The 26712-nt window shown below is 36.0% G+C and overlaps 6 gene segments (V, D, J or C); 4 read left to right on the top strand and 2 right to left on the bottom strand.

Annotated features, from left to right (window-relative positions):
* Positions 1-573: 573 nt before the first annotated feature.
* On the top strand, positions 574-1046 carry LOC141300522 (immunoglobulin kappa variable 4-1-like). The segment is given in 2 exon segments: positions 574-622; positions 712-1046. Coding segments are annotated over 2 exon segments (384 nt in total).
* Positions 1047-7523: 6477 nt separating this feature from the next.
* LOC141300524 (Ig kappa chain V region K29-213-like) lies at positions 7524-8015 on the top strand. The segment is given in 2 exon segments: positions 7524-7587; positions 7690-8015. Coding segments are annotated over 2 exon segments (378 nt in total).
* A 413-nt stretch (positions 8016-8428) lies between these two features.
* On the bottom strand, positions 8429-9909 carry LOC141300353 (Ig lambda chain C region-like). The segment is given in 3 exon segments: positions 8429-8886; positions 9752-9803; positions 9895-9909. Coding segments are annotated over 3 exon segments (384 nt in total).
* A 520-nt stretch (positions 9910-10429) lies between these two features.
* Positions 10430-10902, top strand: LOC141300521 (immunoglobulin kappa variable 4-1-like). The segment is given in 2 exon segments: positions 10430-10478; positions 10568-10902. Coding segments are annotated over 2 exon segments (384 nt in total).
* A 1198-nt stretch (positions 10903-12100) lies between these two features.
* LOC141300352 (Ig lambda-3 chain C region-like) lies at positions 12101-12538 on the bottom strand. The segment is given in 2 exon segments: positions 12101-12417; positions 12526-12538. Coding segments are annotated over 2 exon segments (330 nt in total).
* Positions 12539-19959: 7421 nt separating this feature from the next.
* LOC141300969 (immunoglobulin kappa variable 1-8-like) lies at positions 19960-20426 on the top strand. The segment is given in 2 exon segments: positions 19960-20008; positions 20098-20426. Coding segments are annotated over 2 exon segments (378 nt in total).
* Positions 20427-26712: the final 6286 nt, after the last annotated feature.

Here is a 26712-nt window from a genome sequence, read left to right as displayed (position 1 = left end):
CTCAACATCAGCTCTTCTCAACATCAGTGATGAATTTATTATAAAAAAGCAGCTCAAAATGTTCATCTTTAAAAAAAAAACAAGTACTTGTTATAAAGCTGAAAACATTTCTTTCATAATCAGTCCCAAAATACTCTCATCACTGCTCATCACCTTTACACCAACAGTGTTTACCTGCTTTATAATGAAACCTGTTGCAAGATGTAGACGGTTATTCCCTGTTGGATGACTTTTGACCTGTTATACAGTATCCTACTCACATCACATCTTTAACACAAGTATTATATGCTCTCAACATTCAGATCAAATTCTGAATGAAACTGACCATTAAAACAGTGTTTGGAGAGAAAATCTTGACCCAAATAACGTGAAGCAAATCATGAGTGTCAATTTCTGAAACTGGAAAAACATTTTTTTGCAAAGATGCTAAATATTAAAACTGTATCTGCTGTCTTCAGGTAAATGATCTGGAGTGTGTTTGCATATTGCTCAGATGCTTCAGTGCTCTGAGAGTGTTTATAGTGCTGTGAGTTTAACACTTCATCACTGACACACACAACAATCTTCATCAACATGACCTTCATCATCATCTTCATCTGGACTCTCACAGCGTTTGCTCAAGGTTTGTGGAGCACAAGTTTGATATCAGTTCATTTCTTCAAGTATATTGTCAAAGTTTGGAGTTGATTTTCTTCTTGTTGTGTGTTTCAGAGTGTAGAGGACAGATCACCGTCACTCAGAGTCCCTCAATGACAGCAGCTCAACCAGGAGAAACTGTCAAAATCAACTGTAGAACCAGCACAAATGTTTATTATTACAGTGGTGCTTATCATTGTTTAGCCTGGTACTTACAGAAACCTGGAGAAGCTCCTAAACTCCTGATTTATGCTGCAGACACTCTTGAGTCAGGAACTCCATCTAGATTCAGTGGCAGTGGATCTAACAGTGATTTCACTCTGACCATCAGTGGAGTCCAGACTGAAGATGCTGGACATTATTACTGTCAGAGTTTCCACAGCAGTGGTAGTGGTGTGTTCACACAGTGATAAAGAGTCGTACAAAAACCTCCGTCAGTCAGAGTCACAGTGACTGAACTGATATTGCAGCTGCTCAAACACTATCACTCACTCACAACATTGTAGAATCACAAATCTTAATACCAATTTTGTTGAGGTCCATCCTTAATTTTTGTTTACTTTTTTAAGATTATTGAAATTTAGATATAATGATCATTTTTTAGATATTTTGTGGTTAATCTCTTCTATTCTCCACTCACTCATTTTTCAATCGATGATATTTTTCAGTGCATATTTTTATAAGGCACAATTTTTTTCTTCTAATTATAAATGTATATTCCAGAAAGCATCAGCAGGACATAAAGATGTTGCTGCTTGAATAGTTTATTCATCAATTTCTAGTCAAAAGTATCCATCTCTTACTACATTAATTCATAAGCTGTATAAATCTTTTAAAACTACCACTCAAGCTTCATAACTGTCTCATCACTCCATGAGCAGAAGTGAAACTGTTCCAGTTCAGAGCGTTGAACCAATCAAACAGTGAAACTGTGAGTTTGAGGTGTAAATCAGATTTGCATTGGCAGCTTTAGTGATTCTGATCGTCTCAGAATAGAGCAGCTCCGTCTCCAGTGACCATGTTCAAACCCCAAGAGCTTCAGTTCACATTTACTGCTAAATGCAGCTGTTCTCAACTATTACAATCCATCAACAGCAGCTCAAACTTTAGTGAAGGAACGACACACTGATCAATGATGCAGTCCAACACAAATGGAAGGCGTTCAGAAGCTTTATTGAATGAACATCAATGGCAGCACATTGAAAGACTGCTTCAGTATTGAGCTGTAAATCACGTGACTGCTGTGAATCCTGCTGCTCTTCACTGGAGAAACATCAGCACTCGGAGCTCTTGAGGAACGTGGCCTCTTGATCATCTCCGGCATGTGTTACTCTGCAGACGAAGCGCTCTGTGCGTTCCCAGAGTGCTTTTTTGACGCTTAGGACACTGCTGCGGCTGTATCGTCCGTCCCCCTCGCTCTCTGCGCTGGTCTGAACCCCCTCTTTGACCTCTGACCCGTCCAGCATCCAGCTCACCTGCGCCCCCTGTGGAGAGTAAGAGCTGAGCAGACAGAGCAGTGCGGCTGAGTCTCCAGAGATCTGCAGAGAAGAGGGAGGCAGCAGAGACACGGAGGGCTTCACTGCAGGACCAGCTGAAACACACAAACACACACAAAACTCAATTATTTACATCTGCAGCTACAATCTTCACTGGAGCAGACGAGCTAATGCTGTCAAAATCACCATCAGTTCATCTTTACTGTAATTCCACATCACTGCTGTCATTCATAGCCTATACTAAACTCAGTTTGAAAACACTCTCAGTTAAATTAATATTCACTACTATTAACCCTCTAAGCGCCAAAGTCGCAGAATTGCGACAAGACGTCATACCCATTGAAATAGACTGTAGTTCCTAATACGGTGTAATTTCTCATTTGTATTCATAACTACTAGATGGCAGACATGTAGTACTTCGATTCTAGACCAAAATTACGTCTTGTTCCTGTTCAAAGTATTGGAGGAAATCATAGAGAAAGTGAGCGATCTTCATTGATGCGGAAGCAGTACAGTTCATAGCGTAAATAGAGTAAATTGTCAGATTTGTGAGGAGAAAAGCACCAAACGGCTGATAAATAGTTGTACCGTGAAGATGTGTTGCAAATGTTATTTGCTGATTGTGACTCTAAAGGGGAATATTTGTCTTTTGGAAATGACGATCGGCCGTCTAATAGACGCGCATCTCGCGGTACATCTTTGCGGAGCAATTGTGCTGCTGTGTAAGACGAGATTGTTCATGAAGCATAAACAAATAAAGCACAAACAAATGTTGCAAATGTTATTTGCCGATTCTCACTCTGAAGGGGAATGTTTGCCTTTTGGAAGTGACGATCGGCCGTCTAATAGACGCGCGTCTCCCGGTACATCTTTGCCTCGCATTGGTGCCGCCGCGCACCACGAGAAAGTGTTTACAAAGCATAACCAGAGATCATTTTGTCCCTTTGCCCAAAAGGAATGGGGGTGGCAGGGGTGAATGTGGTCATAGTGTACACAGGGGTATAGTAATATTCTAATAATTTAGTAATTTCTTCTGTTTTATTGTTGGTTTCCTCTATTCTCATCCATTTGATCATTTTACTACTATATAGTAGTGTAATATGTAATATTTTTGTTTTATTGTTGGTGTTCTCTTTTTTGATCATTTGGAATGAGGATAAAAAAAAAAACAACAACATGCAAATAAGTTCAAACATCCATTTATTATCTTTTATTTCCTGAATATTACTTGTGAAATGATCAAACAGTTGGCTACTGTTCACATGCATTTTATTACTACATCGAATAGTAATATAGTAATAATTTAGTACTTTTTCCTGTTGTATTGTTGGTTTCCTCTTTCTGAGTATTTGAAATAAGGATAAAAGACAAAAAAATGTGCAAATAACTTCAAACATCCATTCAATATTTATTATTTCCTGAATATTATTATGAACTGATCAAACAGTTGGCTACTGTTCACATGCATTTTACTATATAGAATAGTAATAATTTAGTACTTTTTCCTGTTATATTGTTGGTATCCTCTTTTCTGATAATTTGGAATGAGGATAAAAGACAAAAAATGTGCAAATAAGTTCAAACATCCATTCAATATCTATTATTTCCTGAGTATTACTGATGAACTAATCAAACATTAGGCTACTGTTCACGTGCATTTTACTATATAGTATAGTAATATAGTAATAATTGAGTAATTTTTCCTGTTTTATTGTTGGTTTTCTCTTTTCTGATCATTTGTAATGTGGATAAAAAGACAAAAAACTAAAAAACATCAATTCAATATCTACTATTTCCTGAATATTATGAATTTCAATAATGCCGCCCCCATGATGACGTCATAATATGCAAATTAGATGAGAATATTTACACCCCACATCAACTTTTGGTGATGCCCAACATTTTTCTAATTTACAGTAGATCTCTATCTTTAAGCCCTTTCAAGCCACAAACTTTTGAAATCTTGATGTCAAAACCCAGCATTTTTAAAAAAAAACCCTGGCGCCTAAAGGGTTAAATGTATCATGTACTTCTAAATATTAATCAGTTCTCTCAAGCAGACATGATATTAGGTACATTTCATAATAATTCAAGATTTTCTGAATAAGATACAGTTTAATCTCAATCTGATTTTTTTTAAATTCAAATTGATAATTTATGTATTTGGAAGAGTATTTTAAATATTGTATTTTGAAAATATTATGATATTCAGAATAATGAATATTGTTAAATATGTTCGAATGATAAATTATTCTTTTTTTTTTTTGTCTGATAATGACGCCTACAAAATTTAAATTATTTTGTCCATATCATTCAACATTGTGTCATGCATTTTAAAAACTCTTAATTGTTAAATTTACCAATAATTGCGGAAAAAATATGTATTTCCAGGTGCAACTGAATATGTCAGAAAACATTGCACTCTCTACATATTAAAACCCAATGAAATGTTAAGAATAACATCTGAAATTACTCACGTAAAATTTAAATATTTTTTAAACAATATGAAATATGCCTTGAAATGAAAAAATATATATAAATGTCATAAAATAACACTGAACATAAATGTGCATTTGAAAAATAGCAAATTTTTAACATTTACATTTAGACATTCAGCAGACACTTTTATCCAAAGCGACTTACAAAAGAGGACAATGGAAGCAATCAAAAACAACAAAAGAGCAATAACATGCAAGTGCTATGACAAGTCTTATTTAGCCTAATGCAGTACACATATCAAGGTTTTTTTAAATTCAATAATAAAAAGAAAATAGAATAAAAAGAGAAAAAGCAAGCTAGTGTTAGAGGCCTAAAAATAGATAGAATAAAACAAGAGCAAAGAAGTTAGTGTTAGTTTTTTTTTTTTAAGAAAACAAGCAGTAAGTAAATTAGTGAATAAGTCTAAAAGGGCAAGTTTTTTTTAGAACAGAATTAGATAAATTTTAAATTATGAAATGGTTAAATTCACCTTAAATATATTGCAATTAATTTATTTTTTACTTTACCTTATTTTATATTTTAAAATTGTTGCTAAATGCTTGCTTAAAACATCTAAAAAATAAAACAATACATATTTATGATAGAATTAAAGAGACTTACCGATCGTCAGTTTAGTTCCTCCACCAAAAGTGTACCACAGTGCTTCATTCTAGTGAAAGCGTCGTACAAAAACCTCCGTCACACTCAAATAAACACAAACTCCAGCAGAGAAAGAGAGAAGGACACTCACACACACTGATATGAGACTCAACATCAGCTCTTCTCAACATCAGACATAGATTATTGGACTAAAGTGATTTTCACAAAAACAGCCTTATAATTTACAAATGTCTCTAAACAAGGAATTAAATCTAAATACATAATCACAAAAAATATTGATCACATTTTCTTTACACATTTTATTTTGGGTTTCTAAAAAATCATATATATTTCTCAAAGCAATTTTAATAGGTTTTGATGACCTGTGACCTCTGGAATGACTTTTGCCCTCTAATGAAGTTCACAGTGACAAACTTGTTTATTATTGTTATTATTTTTTACATATTAAGATATGTAAAAATAACTAAAATATAGAAAGTGAAAACACACACCATTGGATCATGAGACGGAAACACATTTAAAGGCTCAGTTTTTCTCTATATGTGGGCATTTTCATGTCTGTTTTCCTCCAGGAGGGTTTTTCCACAGAGAGTCACTTTGCATCGGCTCATGCTTCAGCGCTCCGAGTGTTTATAGCGTTCAGACTCAAACACTTTATAACACACTGCTGTTTACCGCGGTACAAAACCAACAAACACAATGAATCTCTTCAGCAGCTTCATCTGGATTCTGACAGCTTTTATTCCAGGTAACAGAAGTGAAAGATGCTCATTTTTGACTCTTTAATGTTCATTTAATTTGATTAAACACATATAATGTTGTTGTCAGCAGCATCCAGAGGAATCACTGTGACTCAGCCTGAACTTCTGACTGTTTCTGAAGGACAAAACGCCACTATAGAGTGTAAAACTGATCCTGGAATATTTGGCTCTGGTTTAGCTTGGTATCAGCAGAAACCTGGAGAAACTCCTAAACTCATCATTTATTTGGTAAATAGTCTCGAAGATGACAGTTTCAGTCGATTCAGTGGGAATGGAGAATTTGAGGGAACAGATTTCACTCTGACCATCAGTGGAGTCCAGACTGAAGATGCTGGACATTATTACTGTCAGAGTCTTCATGAAATCAACAGTGACTATGTGTTCACACAGTGATAAAGAGTCGTACAAAAACCTCCGTCAGTCAGAGTCACAGTGTCTGAACTGATACAGCAGCTGCTCAAACACTATCACTCACTACTGACACACAGAGACCAAACACAGGAACTACACATGTGCTCAAAACTGAGGAGTCAAATCAGCTCTATTAGACTGTGATCTGTCCTGTGACTGATGTATCATTTAAATAGGCTCTGATGATTTTGAGATGAATTTATATTAAATAAAAAAATTAATCTCAGTTAATTTTATGTTTTAGTAGATGCACGTTATTCAATCATAATGTACCCATCCCTGATAAACTTGCTTTATGAAACTACCACTTAAACTTCATAACTGTCAGATCACACTGCAGTATTTTTTTTTTGTAGATACCTTACACAGTCATAAATGTAACCCTGATAAACCTGTCCTTATGAAACTACCACTCAAACTCCATAACCATCTCATCACTCCATGAGCAGAAGTGAAACTGTTCCAGTTCAGAGCGTTGAACCAATCAAACAGTGAAACTGTGAGTTTGAGGTGTAAATCAGATTTGCATTGGCAGCTTTAGTGATTCTGATCGTCTCAGAATAGAGCAGCTCCATCTCCAGTGACCATGTTCAAACCCCAAGAGCTTCAGTTCACATTTACTGCTAAATGCAGCTGTTCTCAACTATTACAATCCATCAACAGCAGCTCAAACTTTAGTGAAGGAACGACACACTGATCAATGATGCAGTCCAACACAAATGGAAGGTGTTAAGAAGCTTTATTGAATGGTGAATATTAGTTCATTCACCAGTTTAACCTCCGTCACACTCAAATGAACAAATAGGTCTCCTAAAAAGTTCTTCTAAATGAAAACTAGTAATTCAAAAATTCATAAAAAATAAAAGTAAATACAAATTTAATAGAATTATTCATAAAATGCATGTATTAATCACATTTTCATAGGGCATCATAATTGAATAGGGTCATGCATTTTTAAATAAGTTCTGATGACCTGTGACCTCCGTTTTTCTTAGTGATCCAACTGTCACTCGGTGAGGGGCATGGAGCTTTAGACACATTCATTTTCATAGATTTTGCATTGCAGCACAAGCTTCAGGAGGTTTTATATCTCTGTGAGTTTGAACACTGAGAATCTGAACCAACAGCAACCATGAGCTTCATCACCATCTTCATCTGGATCTTCACTAGCTGCTGTTTCACAGGTGAGGAAATAAACAGACTCTAATTTAACTGATCATGTGTGCTAAAATATTGTCCTTCATCACATATATAATTGTAAATGTTTACTATTTTTCTTGATGTAGAATCAGCAGCTGGAGTCACAGTCACTCAGATGCCTGCAGAGAAACCTGTTCAACCAGGAGACACAGTTACCATGTCCTGTAAAACCAGCCCTGAAGTTTACCAGGGTTGGGGTAATCAGCCTCTACACTGGTACTTACAGAAACCTGGAGAAGCTCCTAAACTCCTGATTTATAAAGCAAATGTCCTCCAGTCAGGAACTCCATCTAGATTCAGTGGCAGTGGATCTAAGACTGATTTCACTCTGACCATCAGTGGAGTCCAGAGTGAAGATGCTGGACATTATTACTGTCAGAGTTACCACAGTGGTTATGTGTTCACACAGTGATAAAGAGTCGTACAAAAACCTCCGTCAGTCAGAGTCACAGTGACTGAACTGATACTGCAGCTGCTCAAACACTAACACTCACACAACAGAGCAGGTTTTCATGAATATTAAATTAATTATAAAGCATTTATTGGGCTTTTCACATGCTAAATAAGTAAATTAATGAATAATACTCTTTACCTTATTAAACTGACCTAAATCTGTGTGAGGTTCATAATTTGGACACGGTCTCGTTTCAACATGAATCTGCAGGTGTTTTCATGGTTCGTTGATTTAAGTTTATTTGTAAAAGCTAAAACTCTGATCCAATAAATGACCAAAATAAAAATTTAAAAAACACAAAAAAGGGCACAAAGATATAAAGTTACAATTTTATTTATTGAGTGAGTTGTAATAAAAATGAGTGGATGATAAAGCACACATATAGTCTTGTAAGAAACACACAAAGCAGAGCAGATGCAGATGAGAGCGCCTGAAGCTGGATGTGGAGAATGAAGGAGTCGCTCATGTGCTGTTAGTCTCCATGTGAGACATGAGTGAGAAGAGCAGCAGATCTACTCTGAACACTGATGTCTGGTCAGGTGTCCAGTGAGCGCAGGCTGGCCGCTCCGTGTGGCCTCACAGATCACTGAGACGCTCTCCATCCACTCCTGCTCAGAGAGAGTCAGGCTGCTGCTCCAGCTGTACAGACCGTCCTTCTCCAGGAGCCCAGCGCTGCTCTCCTGAGACCTGCTGCTCCCGTCCACCTTCCAGCTCAGGCTCCAGTCTGACGGGAAGCCCTTGTTGGCCACACACACCAGTGTCGCTGTCTTCTTTGAGGAGATCTCTGCACTGGAGGGCGGCAGGACGCTCACTTTAGGACGAGTGACGCCTGACAAACACACAATAGTCAACTCAGTCAACAACAAAGCATTTCACTCCTTTCAGGTTCAGAAAAATATATTAACGATTAATACAGTGATAGTTTTTATTAGTCATTTTAGCATCACTAAACTGCAAGTCACCTGAATTAAATTTTACGAAGACTGTGATCAACAAAGCAATGAAAGTTTGGTAAAACTTATATTGACTGGAAGAGACATTTTCATTAATAACTTCAATACTAGCCACTTTTATTAAAAGCATCAAAGATCAGATATGAATAAACAATTACTGCAGGAATTCATTACAAGTTTTGATGGCAGCATGAGAAAAATTGAGTACAAAAATTTGTTTTAAAAATTAAAAATTTTAACTTTTGACTAGCATCTCTACTATAAATTATTTACTAATAAAATATTAACAAAAAATACAACTAAACCATAATTTCCAGTTTGAAAATATCTGCAGGGTTTGCTCAAATCAACATACTAATCTGAAAATGTATGTTTAATTACTGTCTTACATTTTCAGGTAAATTCAGAGTTGTGCCAAAATGACATAACACTACATTTGATTTCAGTGCACCTTTTTAACATTTAGAATTTAACTATCAATGAGGGAAAAAAAGAGCTGAAGCTCTGAAAACTTAATCTAGTTATTAAGAAATAACAGAAATGATTATAGTTCACTGGATGAAAACAAAGATGCCATGACAATAAAAAAAACATCTTTACAATGTTGATTGCCAAACATTCAATGTGAACTAAAAATAAAATTAAAATATAAAAATAATCAGAAAAGTGTATCATTTCTATAGAGCAATAAAGTGTTTAACAGTCAGTTGTATTAATAATATTAACTGATGATTTACTTACTGCCAACATCCAGTTTGGTGCCGCTGCCGAAAGTCCACCACAGTGATACAAACTAATAGAGCAGCTGAACAAAAACCTCCTGAACGCTTCACTAACTGCACAAACACACATCAACTGAGTCTCCAACAAACACATCCACTCACAGCACAAATGATCATTAATGTACTTTATGCAGTCTGCATTATTACTAAAGCATGAACCTGAATATATAAGAAGTTTATATTATGTGTAGCGTGACTCACAATTCAGTGATTAATAGTGACTAATAGAGACACATGTGTGATGATCCTCATGTCTGTTAAAACCTGCAGGAACATACATGGATTTAGCATAAAATTTAAGAATTAACAGTCATGTTTCTATCCAACTACAGTCAAAAATATTCTCAATGTCTCACAGGAGAGAGTCAGGTTAATATACTAAAGTTGGTCTTGAAGAGTTATTCAGAAGTGAATGATTTCATATCATTTATAATTTGTTGGCTATTAGAAGACATTATATTATGAAAAAGATTAATTTCTTATTTCAGTAATTTGTGTCTGTTAATGAGTGGCTGTCTTCAGGTAAATGATCTGGAGTGTGTTTGCATATTGACCAGATGCTTCAGTGCTCTGAGAGTGTTTATAGTGCTGTGAGTTTAACACTTCATCACTGACACACACAACAATCTTCATCAACATGACCTTCATCATCATCTTCATCTGGACTCTCACAGCGTTTGCTCAAGGTTTGTGGAGCACAAGTTTGATATCAATTCATTTCTTCAAGTATATTGTCAAAGTTTGGAGTTGATTTTCTTCTTGTTGTGTGTTTCAGAGTGTAGAGGACAGATCACCGTCACTCAGAGTCCCTCAATGACAGCAGCTCAACCAGGAGAAACTGTCAAAATCAACTGTAAAACCAGCAAAGATGTGCACAGACTTGCTGTGTTAAACTATTTAGCCTGGTACTTACAGAAACCTGGAGAAGCTCCTAAACTCCTGATTTATTGGGCTAACTTTCTCCAGTCAGGAACTCCATCTAGATTCAGTGGCAGTGGATCTAACAGTGATTTCACTCTGACCATCAGTGGAGTCCAGACTGAAGATGCTGGACATTATTACTGTCAGAGTTACCATGAAATCAGCAGTAAAAGTGTGTTCACACAGTGATAAAGAGTCGTACAAAAACCTCCGTCAGACTGAACTGATACTGCAGCTGCTCAAACACTATCACTCACTACTGACACACAGAGACCAAACACAGGAACTACACATGAGCTCAAAACTGAGTTAGGAGTCAAATCAGCTCTATTAGACTGTGATCTGTCCTGTGACAGATGTATATTCAGACATGTTCTGATTCTAAGACAAACTTGTCAAATCATACAAAAAAAACAGCATTTTTCTCAGTTCTTGTGATGTTTTGTTTTTTTAGATTCTACTACAATCATGATAAACTGGCCTTATGAAACTACCACTCAAACTTCATAACTGTCTCATCACTCCATGAGCAGAAGTGACACTGTTCCAGTTCAGAGCGTTGAACCAATCAAACAGTGAAACTGTGAGTTTGAGGTGTAAATCAGATTTGCATTGGCAGCTTTAGTGATTCTGATCGTCTCAGAATAGAGCAGCTCCGTCTCCAGTGACCATGTTCAAACCCCAAGAGCTTCAGTTCACATTTATTTCAACGTTGTAATTTCAGTTACATCTGATCAAATGCACATTAATATTCTTTAGCTTGGGCTAAACCATCATTTTTGTTTGGTCGGAAGTTGGAACAGCAGCTACGCTAATTATTTCTTTGTTTCTCTGTCTCTGCCTGGATTCAGAAGAAGAGATGATGCCAACCCCTCAGAGGACCGCAGATGATGCCAGCCTTGAAACAACATACAGCACTACATAATTTTCCTACAAGTTGATTACAGCACATAACCATTCCAATTAGTGTTCATCATCTGTTTTGATTACACAGTTACTGATTTTAACATTTATATCATATGTACATCGACTCAACATACAGTATTCACCACTAATAAGCTACTAAATATATTGTAGTAGCCAAAAACTTTTGTACAGCTGCTCTGCAACAATTTGTATTGTAAAAAGCGCTATACAAATAAATAAACTTGAAACTTGAAATAAACTGCTAAATGCAGCTGTTCTCAACTATTACAATCCATCAACAGCAGCTCAAACTTTAGTGAAGGAACGACACACTGATCAATGATGCAGTCAAACACAAATGGAAGGCGTTCAGAAGCTTTATTGAATGAACATCAATGGCAGCACATTGAAAGACTGCTTCAGTATTGAGCTGTAAATCACGTGACTGCTGTGAATCCTGCTGCTCTTCACTGGAGAAACATCAGCACTCGGAGCTCTTGAGGAACGAGGCCTCTTGATCATCTCCGTCATGTGTTACTCTGCAGACGAAGCGCTCTGTGCGTTCCCAGAGAGCTTTTTTGACGCTTAGGACACTGCTGCGGCTGTATCGTCCGTCCCGCTCGCTCTCTGCGCTGGTCTGAACCCCCTCGGTGACCTTTGACCCGTCCAGCATCCAGCTCACCTGCGCCCCCTGTGGAGAGTAAGAGCTGAGCAGACAGAGCAGTGCGGCTGAGTCTCCAGAGATCTGCAGAGAAGAGGGAGGCAGCAGAGACACGGAGGGCTTCACTGCAGGACCAGCTGAAACACACAAACACACACAAAACTCAATTATTCACATCTGCAGCTACAATCTTCACTGGAGCAGACGTGCTAATGCTGTCAAAATCACCATCAGTTCATCTTTACTGTAATTCCACATCACTGCTGTCATTCATAGCCTATACTAAACTCAGACTGAAAACATTCTCAGTTAAATCAATATTCACTACTATTAAATGGATCATGTACTTCTAAATATTAATCAGTTCTCTCAAGCAGACAATCTTATAATAATTTGAGATTTTCTAAATAAGATACAGTTTAATCTCAAGTTGATTAAAAAAAATGTACACATGCAAATTGATCTATCTATTTGAAAAAGTAATTTAAATATTGTATTTTGAGAACATTTATTATTGTGAATCTCTAAATGTTCAAATGATTATTCTATTTTTCTCTCTTTGTCTGATAATTTCTACAAAATTAGAATCATTTTGTCCGTATCATTCAACATTTTGTGTCATGCATTTCAAAAACTCTTAATTGTTGAATTTACCAGTAATTGTGGAAAAATGTTGTATTTCCAGATGCAACTGAATATGTCAGAAAACACTGCACTCTATATATTAAAAATCAATGAAATGTTAGGAATAACAACATCTGAAATTACTCATGTAAAATTTAAATATTCAATACAATATGAAATGTTCCTTGAAATGGAAAAAAAAATGATGAAATAACACTGAATATAAATATGCATTTGAAAAAAAGCTAAGTTTTAACATTTACATTTAGACATTTAGCAGACACTTTTTTCCAAAGTGACTTACAAAAGAGGTCAATGGAAGCAATCAAAAACAACAAAAGAGAAAATCACATGCAAGTGCTATGATGAATCTTATTTAGTCAAATAGAGTACATGTATCATAAGTTTTTTTTAATTCTATAATAAAAAGAAAATAGAATTAAAAAATCTTAAAAAAAGCAAGCTACTGTTAGAGACCTTGAAATAGATAGATAGAGAAGCTAGTGTTATAGTTTTTTTGCAGTAATTAAATTAATAGAGAATGAGTCTAAAAGGGCAAGTATTTTTTAGAACAGAATTAGAATAAGAAAAAGAATTTTAATTGATGAAATGGTTAAATTCATCTCAAATATATTGCAATTGATATTTTTTCACTTCACCATATTTTATATTTTTTAATCTTGTTGCTAAATGCTTAAAAAAAAAAATAAAACAGTACATTTTAATGATAGAATTAGAGAGACTTACCGATCGTCAGTTTAGTTCCTCCACCAAAAGTCCACCACAGTGCTTCATTCTAGTGAAAGCGTCGTACAAAAACCTCCGTCACACTCAAATAAACAAACTCCAGCAGAGAAAGAGAGAAGGACACTCACACACACTGATATGAGACTCAACATCAGCTCTTCTCAACATCAGACATGGATTAATGGACTAAAGTGACTTTCACAAAAACAGCCTCATCATTTATAAATGTCTCTAAACAAGGAATTAAATATAAATAAATAATATAATCACAAAGACTATTGATCACATTTTTTTACAATTTTTTTGGGGGGTTTCTAAAAATCAAATATATTTCTCAAAGCAATTTTAATAGGTTTTGATGACCTGTGACCTCTGGAATGACTTTTGCCCTCTCATGAAGTTCAGTGACAAACTTGTTTCTCTGAATGATTCAACTCTGTCACTGAACCATCAGAAAGCCTGTAGTCTGAACCAGAGATTCACACAGAAAGAAAAATAAATATCAAAATTAACTAAAACATAAAGTGAAAACACACACCATTGGATCATGAGACTGAAACACATTTAAAGGCTCAGTTTTTCTCTATATGTGGGCATTTTCATGTCTGTTTTCCTCCAGGAGGGTTTTTCCACAGAGAGTCACTTTGCATCGGCTCATGCTTCAGCGCTCCGAGTGTTTATAGCGTTCAGACTCAAACACTTTATAACACACTGCTGTTTACCGCGGTACAAAACCAACAAACACAATGAATCTCTTCAGCAGCTTCATCTGGATTCTGACAGCTTTTATTCCAGGTAACAGAAGTGAAAGATGCTCATTTTTGACTCTTTAATATTCATTTCATTTGATTAAACACATATAATGTTGTTGTCAGCAGCATCCAGAGGAATCACTGTGACTCAGCCTGAACTTCTGACTGTTTCTGAAGGACAAAACGTCACTATAGAGTGCAAAACTGATCCTGGGATATTTGGCTATGGTTTAGCTTGGTATCAGCAGAAACCTGGAGAAACTCCTAAACTCATCATTTATGGTGTAAATCATCTCGAAGATGACAGTTTCAGTCGATTCAGTGGGGATGGAGAAGATCATGGAAAAGATTTCACTCTGACCATCAGTGGAGTCCAGACTGAAGATGCTGGACATTATTACTGTCAGAGTCTTCATGAAATCAACAGTGACTATGTGTTCACACAGTGATAAAGAGTCGTACAAAAACCTCCATCAGTCAGAGTCACAGTGACTGAACTGATACTGCAGCTGCTCAAACACTATCACTCACTACTGACACACAGAGACCAAACACAGGAACTACACATGTGCTCAAAACTGAGTTAGGAGTCAAATCAGCTCTATTATAGGCTAATGTGATCTATGCTGTGACAGACTGTTTGACTCAACTATGCTTTGATTCTAAGATGAATTGAAATCAAATTAAACAAAAAAAACTTGTCATATGAAACTACCACTCAAACTCCATAACTGTCTCATCACTCCATGAGCAGAAGTGAAACTGTTTCAGTTCAGAGCGTTGAACCAATCAAACAGTGAAACTGTGAGTTTGAGGTGTAAATCAGATTTGCATTGGCAGCTTTAGTGATTCTGATCGTCTCAGAATAGAGCAGCTCCGTCTCCAGTGACCATGTTCAAACCCAAAGAGCTTCAGTTCACATTTACTGCTAAATGCAGCTGTTCTCAACTATTACAATGCATCATAAGTATTTTCCAGAGTGTAGGTCTCACTGAAATTGCTCAATGTCGTTTTTGAGTTTGGCTCAAAATTACACAAAAAATCATAAGAATCTATTATTAGCAAGGTTTGCCTCAGTTTCTACCATCGATTGTGAAACCTGCAGTTGGTCTTAGTTAGCCTACTGTACACTAATGTTGAAAAGACTGAGATACCCCATACAAAGATAAATTCTCATATATTAAATATTTTGTCATATGAGGTAAAACATATGAAATTTATTATAAACTGGAACTATTTACTATATTAACATCATACATTTATATCTATCACACACACACATTTGTATTTATGTATGTGTAAAACATTTCTAGGCCATCCTAAAAACCATCAATGTATGTTGATATTATATAAGCAAATATGAAAGATTTAAAAAATATGTATTATAAAAATGTAAAAATACATACTTTTTGTATGTATGTGACCGTGGACCACAAAACCAGTCATAAGGGTAAAAAAAAATTAAATTGAGATTTATACATCAATATTTGGTTGAGAAACAACTGTTTGAAAATCTGGAATCTGAGGTTTGCAAAAAAAAAAAAAAAAAAAAAAAAAAAAAAAATCGAAATATTGATAAAATCCAAATGAAGTTCTTAGCAATGCATATTACTATTGAAAAATAAAGTTATATATTTATGGCATAAAATTTACAAAATATCTTCATGGAACATGATCTTTACTTAATATCCTGATGATTTTTGGCATAAAAGAAAAATTGATAATGACAATACAATGTAATGTTGGCTATTGCTGAAAATATACCAGTGCTACTAAAGACTGGTTTTGTGTTAAAGATTCATGTGTTCATTTATTATTACATAGATAATGACAATGATGACATATGGACATACATAGCTTTTGCTTTTAATACATGTTATAAATATACGCCATCATCTACCCAGAGAATGTACTAGTGGAAATTATGTATCACCTGATGTAACATATGAGAATATCACTTTTAATATAGAGAAATATATATCATATATTACATTTGTGTATTGGCAGTAATTTTTTGTCTTTTGAAACAAAGTAATATTCATTCAGCAAAGACCAATTAAAATGATCAAAAGACATTTACAATGTTCTTTTGAACTTTCTATTCATCTGTGAATCCTGAAAAATAAATTCTATCAGTTTCCACAAAATTTTGAAGCAGCACAACCGTTTGTAACATTGATATTAATCCTAAATGTTTTTTGAGCAGCAAATCAGTATATTAGAATGATTTCTGAAGGATCATGTGACACTAAAGACTGGAGTAATGATGCTGAAGATTTAGCTTTAATCACAGGATTTTTTATTTTAAACTGTAATAATATTTTTCAATATTAGTTTTACTGTAGTTTTGATCAATTTAATCCATCTTAAGTGACTTCTTTAGGGGGAAAAGTCTGTGATTTTAGTTTAGATTTTACTTCTTTGTCACGTCACTTTTTATTTTCATAATTTCAGATCAAAAGTCAGTGCAAAAGACAAATCATTTATGGAACTAAAATGTAATGCTAATCAGGCCATAAGGTGTATCTGTTCATATAGATTGAATTTGTTGTAAATTTTATGGGTTTTTTTTTTTCAAACTTATTGATAAATTATGATTTGTGCATGAAAATGTTCACACATGTGAGTCAGTCAGTAAGAGTGTGTCTCAGCTGCTTACTATAGTGACCTTTCTTAAGGTCCCTCAAACCAACTGAGCTGAAAAACATATAAACCCTACGGTGGCCGAGAGAGGCCAACGCGCTGCAAACAAGAAAATACATGCAAACAGAAAAAACAACAACAAATTAAGAAAACATCTTCATCAGTTTGACAACACAGGCGCTGCAAATTCTCACAACACAACCAAACTCAGAAACGCGCTGCGAACACACGAGGGCGCTGCAAACTAACAAACGCGCTGCATATAGCACGGTCCACAACGGAAATGTTTCAGGGGGACCTCAAAAAGTGACGAACTCATCTGGGACCTGATTATTTATATCACTATATTACCTGATTATTTATATCACTATCACCTTTAAGTGATACTATACTATCACTAAAAGGCGATAGTTCACCGATAACACCTCTGCTCTGACCAACAGCCACTGAAAAAATAATCAGGTCCCAGATGGGTTCGTCACTTTTTGAGGTCCCCCTGAAACATTTCCGTTGTGGACCGTGCTATATGCAGCGCGTTTGTGTGTTCGCAGCGCGTTTCTGAGTTTGGTTGTGTTGTGAGAATTTGCAGCGCGTTTCCTTATTTGTGTTTGCGTTGCGAGGATTTGCAGCGCCTGTGTTGTCAAACTGATGAAGATGTTTTCTTAATTTGTTGTTGTTTTTTCTGTTTGCATGTATTTTCTTGTTTGCAGCGCGTTGGCCTCTCTCGGCTACCGTAAAACCCATTTAAATACAGGATCAGTTCATTTGCATATTGCTCTGAGAGTGTTTATAGTGCTGTGAGTTTAACACTTCATCACTGACACACACAACAATCTTCATCAACATGACCTTCATCATCATCTTCATCTGGACTCTCACAGCGTTTGCTCAAGGTTTGTGGAGCACAAGTTTGATATCAATTCATTTCTTCAAGTATATTGTCAAAGTTTGGAGTTGATTTTCTTCTTGTTGTGTGTTTCAGAGTGTAGAGGACAGATCACCGTCACTCAGAGTCCCTCAATGACAGCAGCTCAACCAGGAGAAACTGTCAAAATCAACTGTAGAACCAGCAGTGATGTGGCTGAATATAGTGCACCACAATACTTTTTAAGTTGGTACTTACAAAAAACTGGAGAAGCTCCTAAACTCCTGATATATACAACAACAGAACGTTACAGTGAAATTCCAACTAAATTCAGTGGCACAAGTTCATCTGCAAAAGATTTCACTCTGACCATCAGTGAAGTCCAGACTGAAGATGCTGGACATTATTACTGTCAGAGTTACCACTACATCAACAGTAAATATGTGTTCACACAGTGATAAAGAGTCGTACAAAAACCTCCGTCAGTCAGAGTCACAGTGACTGAACTGATACTGCAGCTGCTCAAACACTATCACTCACTACTGACACACAGAGACCAAACAAATTTGTCAAATCAAACTACAAAACACAACTGTTTTTTTTTTTAATTCTAGTGATGTAGTTTATCTTTTTAATTGTAGATTCTACTACAATCCTGATAAACTTGCCTTATGAAACGACCACTCAAACTCCATAACCATCTCATCACTCCATGAGCAGAAGTGAAACTGATCCAGTTCAGAGCGTTGAACCAATCAAACAGTGAAACTGAGTTTGAACACTAAGAATCTGAACCAACAGCAACCATGAGCCAGTTTGTCTAACTTTTTAATATTAATAACAAACATTAATTTTCATAACATGATAAAAGTCAAAATCAAGAGGTAATAAAGTGGCCTTGCAGATCTACTAAATGACAATTTATAGCGTAAAATTCATGATTGTGTCTGCAGATTCTTCAGATACAAGCACTATCACAGCTCCATCTTAACCTGAGACCTCAGCCAATATGAGTGATACAGCTCATCTATAATAATTAAGATTCAGACAAATCAATCATCAGTGAATCACAGTGAGCAGCTTCTTATTGTTAGTGTCCAATATTCACAGAAGACAAAGCATTTTTTTAAATAGTACATAAAACAGAAGCCATTATTCCACTTTAAATGTGCCAAACAGTGTCACATGAGCTCATCAAACTGTAAAAGGAGATGACTGATCACTGATAAAGACCAAGTCAGAAGAAACAACAAATTCAACCCTGTTTCCACCACAGAGTAATAAATATATAACTGTGAGATGAACTTTATACCTTTTTTTGTAAAAAAAAATGTGTAAAAAAAGTCACAATAAAGGGAAATGAAGTCAGTTATTTTTTTAATGATTAATTGATTTATGCAATTTGATGCTGCTGAGGGTGAATCAAAGATACAAACTAATATCAGTTGAGTGTTTGATGAGGGAAAATAATGTATTTAATGTTAATATTTGTCATTTCTGCACGAGTCTCCAACAAACAACTCACAGCAGAAATTAATTTCATTTACTTGATACGTTTTATTATTACTACAGCACGAACCTGAATTTATTTTAAAAAATGGTTTATCGTGTGACATGGCACAAACTCAGTTGATTCAGTGACTGACAGAGACACGTGTGATGATCCTCATGTCTGTTAAAACCTGCAGGAACATCCATGGATTTGACAGATTTTAGGAATTAATAGTCTTCTTTCTATCTGTCAAAATTATTCTCAATATTTCAACATAGTCTAATATGAGAGAGTCAGCATAACATGCTAAGTTGGTTTTGTAGATGTATTCAGTAGTGAATGACATAATATAATTTTTAACACCTTTGGTGTTAGAAGATATAATAGTGAAAGACTAATTTAACAGTTGTATTGTGTCTGTTAATGAGTGACTGTCTTCAGGTAAATGATCTGGAGTGTGTTTGCATATTGATCAGATGCTTCAGTGCTCTGAGAGTGTTTATAGTGCTGTGAGTTTAACACTTCATCACTGACACACACAACAATCTTCATCAACATGACCTTCATCATCATCTTCATCTGGACTCTCACAGCGTTTGCTCAAGGTTTGTGGAGCACAAGTTTGATATCAATTCATTTCTTCAAGTATATTGTCAAAGTTTGGAGTTGATTTTCTTCTTGTTATGTGTTTCAGAGTGTAGAGGACAGATCACCGTCACTCAGAGTCCCTCAATGACAGCAGCTCAACCAGGAGAAACTGTCAGAATCACCTGTAGAACCAGCAAAGATGTATATTACGGCGGTGTTTATTATTTCAGCTGGTACTTACAGAAACCTGGAGAAGCTCCTAAACTCCTGATATATTATGCAAACCGTCTCCAGTCAGGAACTCCATCTAGATTCAGTGGCAGTGGATCTAACAGTGATTTCACTCTGACCATCAGTGGAGTCCAGACTGAAGATGCTGGACATTATTACTGTCAGAGTTTCCACAGCAGTGGTAGTGGTGTGTTCACACAGTGATAAAGAGTCATACAAAAACCTCCGTCAGTCAGAGTCACAGTGACTGAACTGATACTGCAGCTGCTCAAACACTATCACTCACACACAGCATTATAGAAACACAAATCCTAATACCAATTTTGTTGAGGTCCATCCTTAATTTTTATTGTTTATTTTTTTAAGATTATTGAAATTTAGATATAATGATAATTTTTTAGATATTTTGTGGTTTATCTCTTCTATCTCCACTCACTCATTTTTCAATCGATTATATTTTTCAGTGCATATTTTTATAAAGGCACTATTTTTTCTTCTTTCTAATTATGAATGTATATTCCAGAAAGCATTAGCAGGACATAAAGATTTTGCTGCTAGAATAGTTTATTCATCAATTTCTAGTCAAAAGTATCCATCTCTCATTACATTAATTTATAAGCTGTAATCTTATGAAACTACTGCTCAAATTTCATAACTGTCTCATCACTCCATGAGCAGAATAGTGATGGGAAGTTCGGATCATTTTACCCACTCGGATCTTTGAGTCTCGTTCAGCAAAATGAACGAATCTTTTTTCGAGTCATTTCGTTCATTTTACCAAAATATAATTAAAAAGCTATGTTTTACTTCCATAACATATGTACTGCTTATACAAACGTTCATCACACTACAAACAAGACAAAACTATAATGCTATTAGAAACAGAAAAGAATAATTCATTGTTTACCTGGGTCTATGATTAGCTCCCTCACCTCTATCTGTCCGGGTTGAGTCGTCCGTTCATCACGTGACAGCCCCATATTAGGTGTGTTCGAGCTCATGCTGCGCTGCGCAGACCGATCGGCGAGATTAGCCGAAAGCAGTCGGGGAGGAGCTGAAAACGGAGCCGTCAAGTCGGACAAGTTGGGGATCTCGTTGCTTCCTCAAACATGGCAGGTCACGTGGCGTTTGCCTACTTTATTGCAGATGAACTGGAAGCTATAGAAATACCTTTTTTGTTGGAAGAAATGCAGCACATGCAAGTGAAGCAGCAACTACAGATTTCAGCATCAATCAGTGTTGAACACGTTACATTAAATGTCTGTGACATTTTAGTTATTCCATAAAAAATATTACTTAAATATGCAGCTGAATACTATAAGTGGTCTGTATGAAAAAAGTTCAATAATAAACTTATGCACAAATCCAATATAAAGAATTTAAGGGAATAAAATGTACTGCAGTCAAAAGATCGTAAACTATTTACGAAATGGCATGCAAATTGATTTGTTATGCACGAAACACGCGTGATCATCGTCATGTGGTGAATGTGGCCAATCATGAGAAGCTGTGACGTCATCACAGCCTGGCGCAGTCCCTTCTGAAACGCTGCTCTGGCTGAGCAAGCCGGCTGTTCTCGAAACGCTCCCGCGTTACTTTGATGCCGCACGTGAACATCACGTGGCGTCGGCGCCGGTTCAAGTCGGACAAAATTTCTAACCGGCATGCACTACTTCAAGTCAGCCGCCGATCGGTCTGCGCAGCGCTGCATGAAGTCGAACGCACAGATGCACTACACTAGCCTGCCGCCGGCTGGCGAGAGCAGCCGCTTGCAGTCGGGGGAGGAGTAAAGAGACGGCAGTCAAGTCGGACACTTATAGAGGATTAAACTGTATTCCAAACATACACAAAAAAAAGGAATAAAGAAAAAGAAGAAATGAAACTACATAAGATAAATAAATAAAAGAAAAAAGTTACCCTATCATTTATTCTAGGCTACAATCGTTTTGCTTTTTTGTTGATCATATCAAGTATGTGAGTTACTTTAATGTAATGCAATATGACGTTTATTATTTGTATCTTGGTTTTGTAGTTAGCTATAGTACATTTTTCAATTTTTATAAGCAGTTTATTCAGTGTAGTGAAGCCTCTCACAACATCCATTAAAAAACGGCCTGGTTGACCAGTTAAAATATATAAAAATATATATTTACCATATCGCCTAATCTTCATTTTCATCATTAATGTTTTGTTTGAATATCAGATATTCGATATAAAGATTGATTACACACATTAACTTTTTTAAGAAAAACACGCAGCACACTTCGTGCTTGTCATCACATAATCTGACCAATGAGAATAAAGTGTGTCGTCATCAAGGCTTTCGCAGCCGGTTTTAAGCAGCTGCAGCGCCTGACCTCTGCGGCTGCTCTCGTTTTGCTCTCACGTTACTTTGATGGCACACGTGATGGAAAGGCGGCTGCAGCGCCGATCAAAGTCGGACAAATGATCTTACCAGAATGCATTGTTTTGTAAGGCGGCAGCCGATTTCTTTCGGCGCCGCATGAAGTCGAACGCACCTATTAACTTAACTAACGCGATCTGAGCCGGAAACAGAATTGATTAGTTCATCTCTCGAGTCATCGGGTTTGAGTCATTCGTTCATCACGTGACAGCCCCATACGCTTAACCTATGCAGTCTGAGCCGGAAACAGAATTGATTCGTTCATTTCTCGAGTCCTCGGGTTTGAGTCGTTCGTTCATCACGTGACAGCCCCATACGCTTAACCTATGCAGTCTGAGCCGGAAACAGAATTGATTCGTTCATCTCTCGAGTCCTCGGGTTTGAGTCCTTCGTTCATAGTTGCGCAATTGCGCATGCGCGACTGAATGAATCACTCCCCAAGACGACTCGTTCTTTCCGAGTCACATTAAAGATTCGTTCAAAATGAACGAATCGTTCACGAACGACCCATCACTAGAGCAGAAGTGAAACTGTTCCAGTTCAGAGCGTTGAACCAATCAAACAGTGAAACTGTGAGTTTGAGGTGTAAATCAGATTTGCATTGGCAGCTTTAGTGATTCTGATGAGGATCATCACACATGTCTCTGTCAATCACTGAATCAACTGAGTTTGATTGGGAGTCATGTCGCATGATTTAAACATAATGGCTGCGTTCGAAACCGCATACTTCCATACTATATAGTAGGCAAAAAGCAGTAGGCGAGTGAATAAGTATGTTTGAATCTTAAGTATTCATAAAAGAGTAGGCGAGAATGAGTAGGCGAATGCACTAATTCCCGCGAGATTCGGACGAACGTCTACTTAAAGTGCGTTCGAATATGCCTACTTACCTACTATATAGTAAGGAAAATGAGGACGTGAAGAAAGAAGTACGTTCGAAACCTCAGTATTCATAAAAGAGTAGGCGAGAAATCCCCGGATGTCCTACTGCTTCAGCCCAGATTCTGAAGTGTTCATCTGATGCACACTTTTCAATCCCAGGAGGCCACAGGGTCCGTGTACGTTTTGTTCATTTCATTTTCAATTTGAAACGAAATAACCAGAAATAGGAAAACGGCTCATTTATTCGTTTTTTCATTTGTTCAGAAAAGGAAAAAATTAGATTTTGGCTCGATTTTTCGTTTTTTGGTTCATGGGGAGAAAACGGATAAACGACTTCAAAATTCGTTTTTCACATGTGGGCGGTCACGAGACGCCCCTTTATGCCGATTGGTCAACCGAATCTGGACCTGTGACGCCATTCACTGTTCGTTCAACAAAATAAAAGACCATTATTTATTTATTTTCATTCTTTTGCAGTCTTTAAAACAACAAACATACCAGTGCAATAACATTAATTACATCAAAATATAATACAGTATAACTAAAATATTATAATAATAATAAAATTGGAAAAGCAAAAAGAAAATCACGTTTACACAAGGTGTATAGTTACAAGTTATTCAAACAAGATTTACGGCTTTAAAATAATTTGCAGCTTCTGTAGCGTTATTTCTTGATTATTTTAACTATTGCATACTCTTAAAATGAGAGTCAACAAGATGATAGTCCTCTGACTGGGCTTTCTTCTGTTCGTTTCACAAATATTTATTTCACAAATATTAATCTGCACCCAGCATGTTTTATTTTGATGAATTATTTAACGATTAAATTACTTGCCCACCGCCCCACCGTCTTTTTTTTAATTAAAATATTATATAGAAATAATTTTTATATAAATAATATCAAGGTAGTTCAGCGGGACCACTGTCTGCTTCTTATACAGCACGAGCTACAGCGCACGATATGAGTGATCCAACAAGATGATTGACACGACCAGAGCGGAGGCAGAAGCACAAGAGCGCAAAGTGAACTTTTGTTAATTAAGAAAAAATATAGGTGCCTGTGGGTAATATACATATACCGATATAGCCACAACATTTTATTTTGCTGAGATTTAAATGTGCACAGCCTACATGCTTAAATGTTGATCAATAGCTAATCAATGACACTTAATTTGTCACCTACTGTGAGCCCTGGGAAATAAAATATTAGGCTAGAGTAAAAAAAAAAAAATTGAAAAAAAAACAACAACTAATTTTATACGTATTATAGGCTATATTTACACCGGATCACCAACTAGTAAATTTTTAAATCTATAATAAAAAAAAAAAAATTTACTTGACAACCAAATGTATTGGAAGAAGCCAATAATGTGCTCACCAGATATATGTTATCTATCTATCTATCTATCTATCTATCTATCTATCTATCTATCTATCTATCTATCTATCTATCTATCTATCTATCTATCTATCTATCGTCGTGTCAGTCATCTCGCTGAATCACTCATCTCTTGCTGTTGTTCGTGCTGTATGAAGCGGACGATTGTATTGTATAACTACAGTGATCTTATTTCTATAAAAAAAATTATTTATAACATTTCTATAAAAAAGTAAGGGGGGGGGGGGGGGGTGGACAATTAATTTAATCGGTGGATGGCCGAACACCGTGTAACACCGACTTTTCAAGCCCAAGCGTTATTTTTTTTTATCTAGCTGATATCAACATTTTGCTTAAGCATCAAGGCTGTGCACACTTAACTTAAATCCTGGCGAAATTAAACGTTCGTGGCTGATATACAGTGCAGTAAAAATTAAATTATCCACACTCGGTACCTTCAGCCTATTTGCATAATATTTGCCCTTACCATCGCTTGTCCAAAACTGAGCATAATCTCTAAAAGAAAAGTTATGACTGCTGTGTGCATTTACACTTGACTGAACACTGATCTGTTATTCTTTGCGCTGTCTGGGTACCGCAGATACTCATATTAAAAATAATTCAGCAAAATAAAACATGCTGGGTGCAGATTAGCCTAATATTTGTGAAATAAATATTTCTGTGAAACGAGTTGGGTTGAACAGACGAAAGCCATCATTTTGTTGAATATATATATATATATATATATATATATATATATATATATATATATATTTATATATCATCTTATTTTTACATCTTACAATAAACAACGTGGCACAAGCTTTAAATTATTTGAAAGCTTAAGATGTTTTGTTTGAATAATTTGTAACCAACATGTGATTTTCTTATTGTTTCTATTTTATTATTTTTAAGTGTCTTATTTTATTATATTTTGATGCAATTAATGTTATTGTCCTTATATGTTACTTGTTTTAAAGACTGCAATTAAAAAAGAATGAAAATAAATAAATAATGGTCTTTTATTTTGTTGAAGGAACAATGAATGGCGTCACCTGTCTAGATTTGGTTGACCAATCGGCGTAAAGGGGCGTCTCGTGACCGCCCACGTGTGGAAAACGAATTTTGAAGTCGTTTATCTGCGTACTACGGAGCCCCTTACGTCACCTGTTGAAGAAAAATAATTAATCCGTGGGGACGGTTTTGCAATTCGTTCCCTCAGTTTATAAACCGTACCCACGAATTCTTAAACTGTTCCCTCGGTTTAATAAATCGTGCCCACGGATTAACAAACCGTACCCACGAATTTCCAATCCGTGCGCTCAGATTTTGTAAACCGTACCCTCGGATTTTGAATCCGTACCGACAAATTCATAATCCGTGCGCACGCTTTCGCAATCCGTTCCCACGGGTTTTAAACTGTACTTACGGATTTGTGGCCCCGCCAAATGCATTGTATTGCATTTATTAAACTTTATTTCTCATAGTAGGCTATATGAGACCATGGAACACTCACAAAACAGAGTTTTTAGCGTTTATTTTATATCAATAACTAACAGATTAGCTGCTAAAACCCCACACCTGTGTTTTATCCCATTGCTATTAATGTAAAATAAACGCTAAAAAGAAGAATGTTTTGTAAGTGCGGACCATTCATGGTACCAAAATAAAATGAGTGAAGAGCGCTGTTTTAACGGCTTTGCTTTATTTAATAATATTTTTAAAAATATATAATTGCCTGAATTAAAAAAAAAAAAAAAACGAGTTTTGGAGAGGAGAAGGTAGAAAGCAATACAAAACAAATAATGCACAGGTTATGTTGTC

The sequence above is a fragment of the Garra rufa genome, chromosome 24, assembly GCF_049309525.1.
Source record: "Garra rufa chromosome 24, GarRuf1.0, whole genome shotgun sequence".
Lineage (NCBI taxonomy): Eukaryota > Metazoa > Chordata > Actinopteri > Cypriniformes > Cyprinidae > Garra > Garra rufa.
Note: the sequence above shows the minus strand (reverse complement) of the source record. Positions and strands in the feature narration are given on the sequence as shown.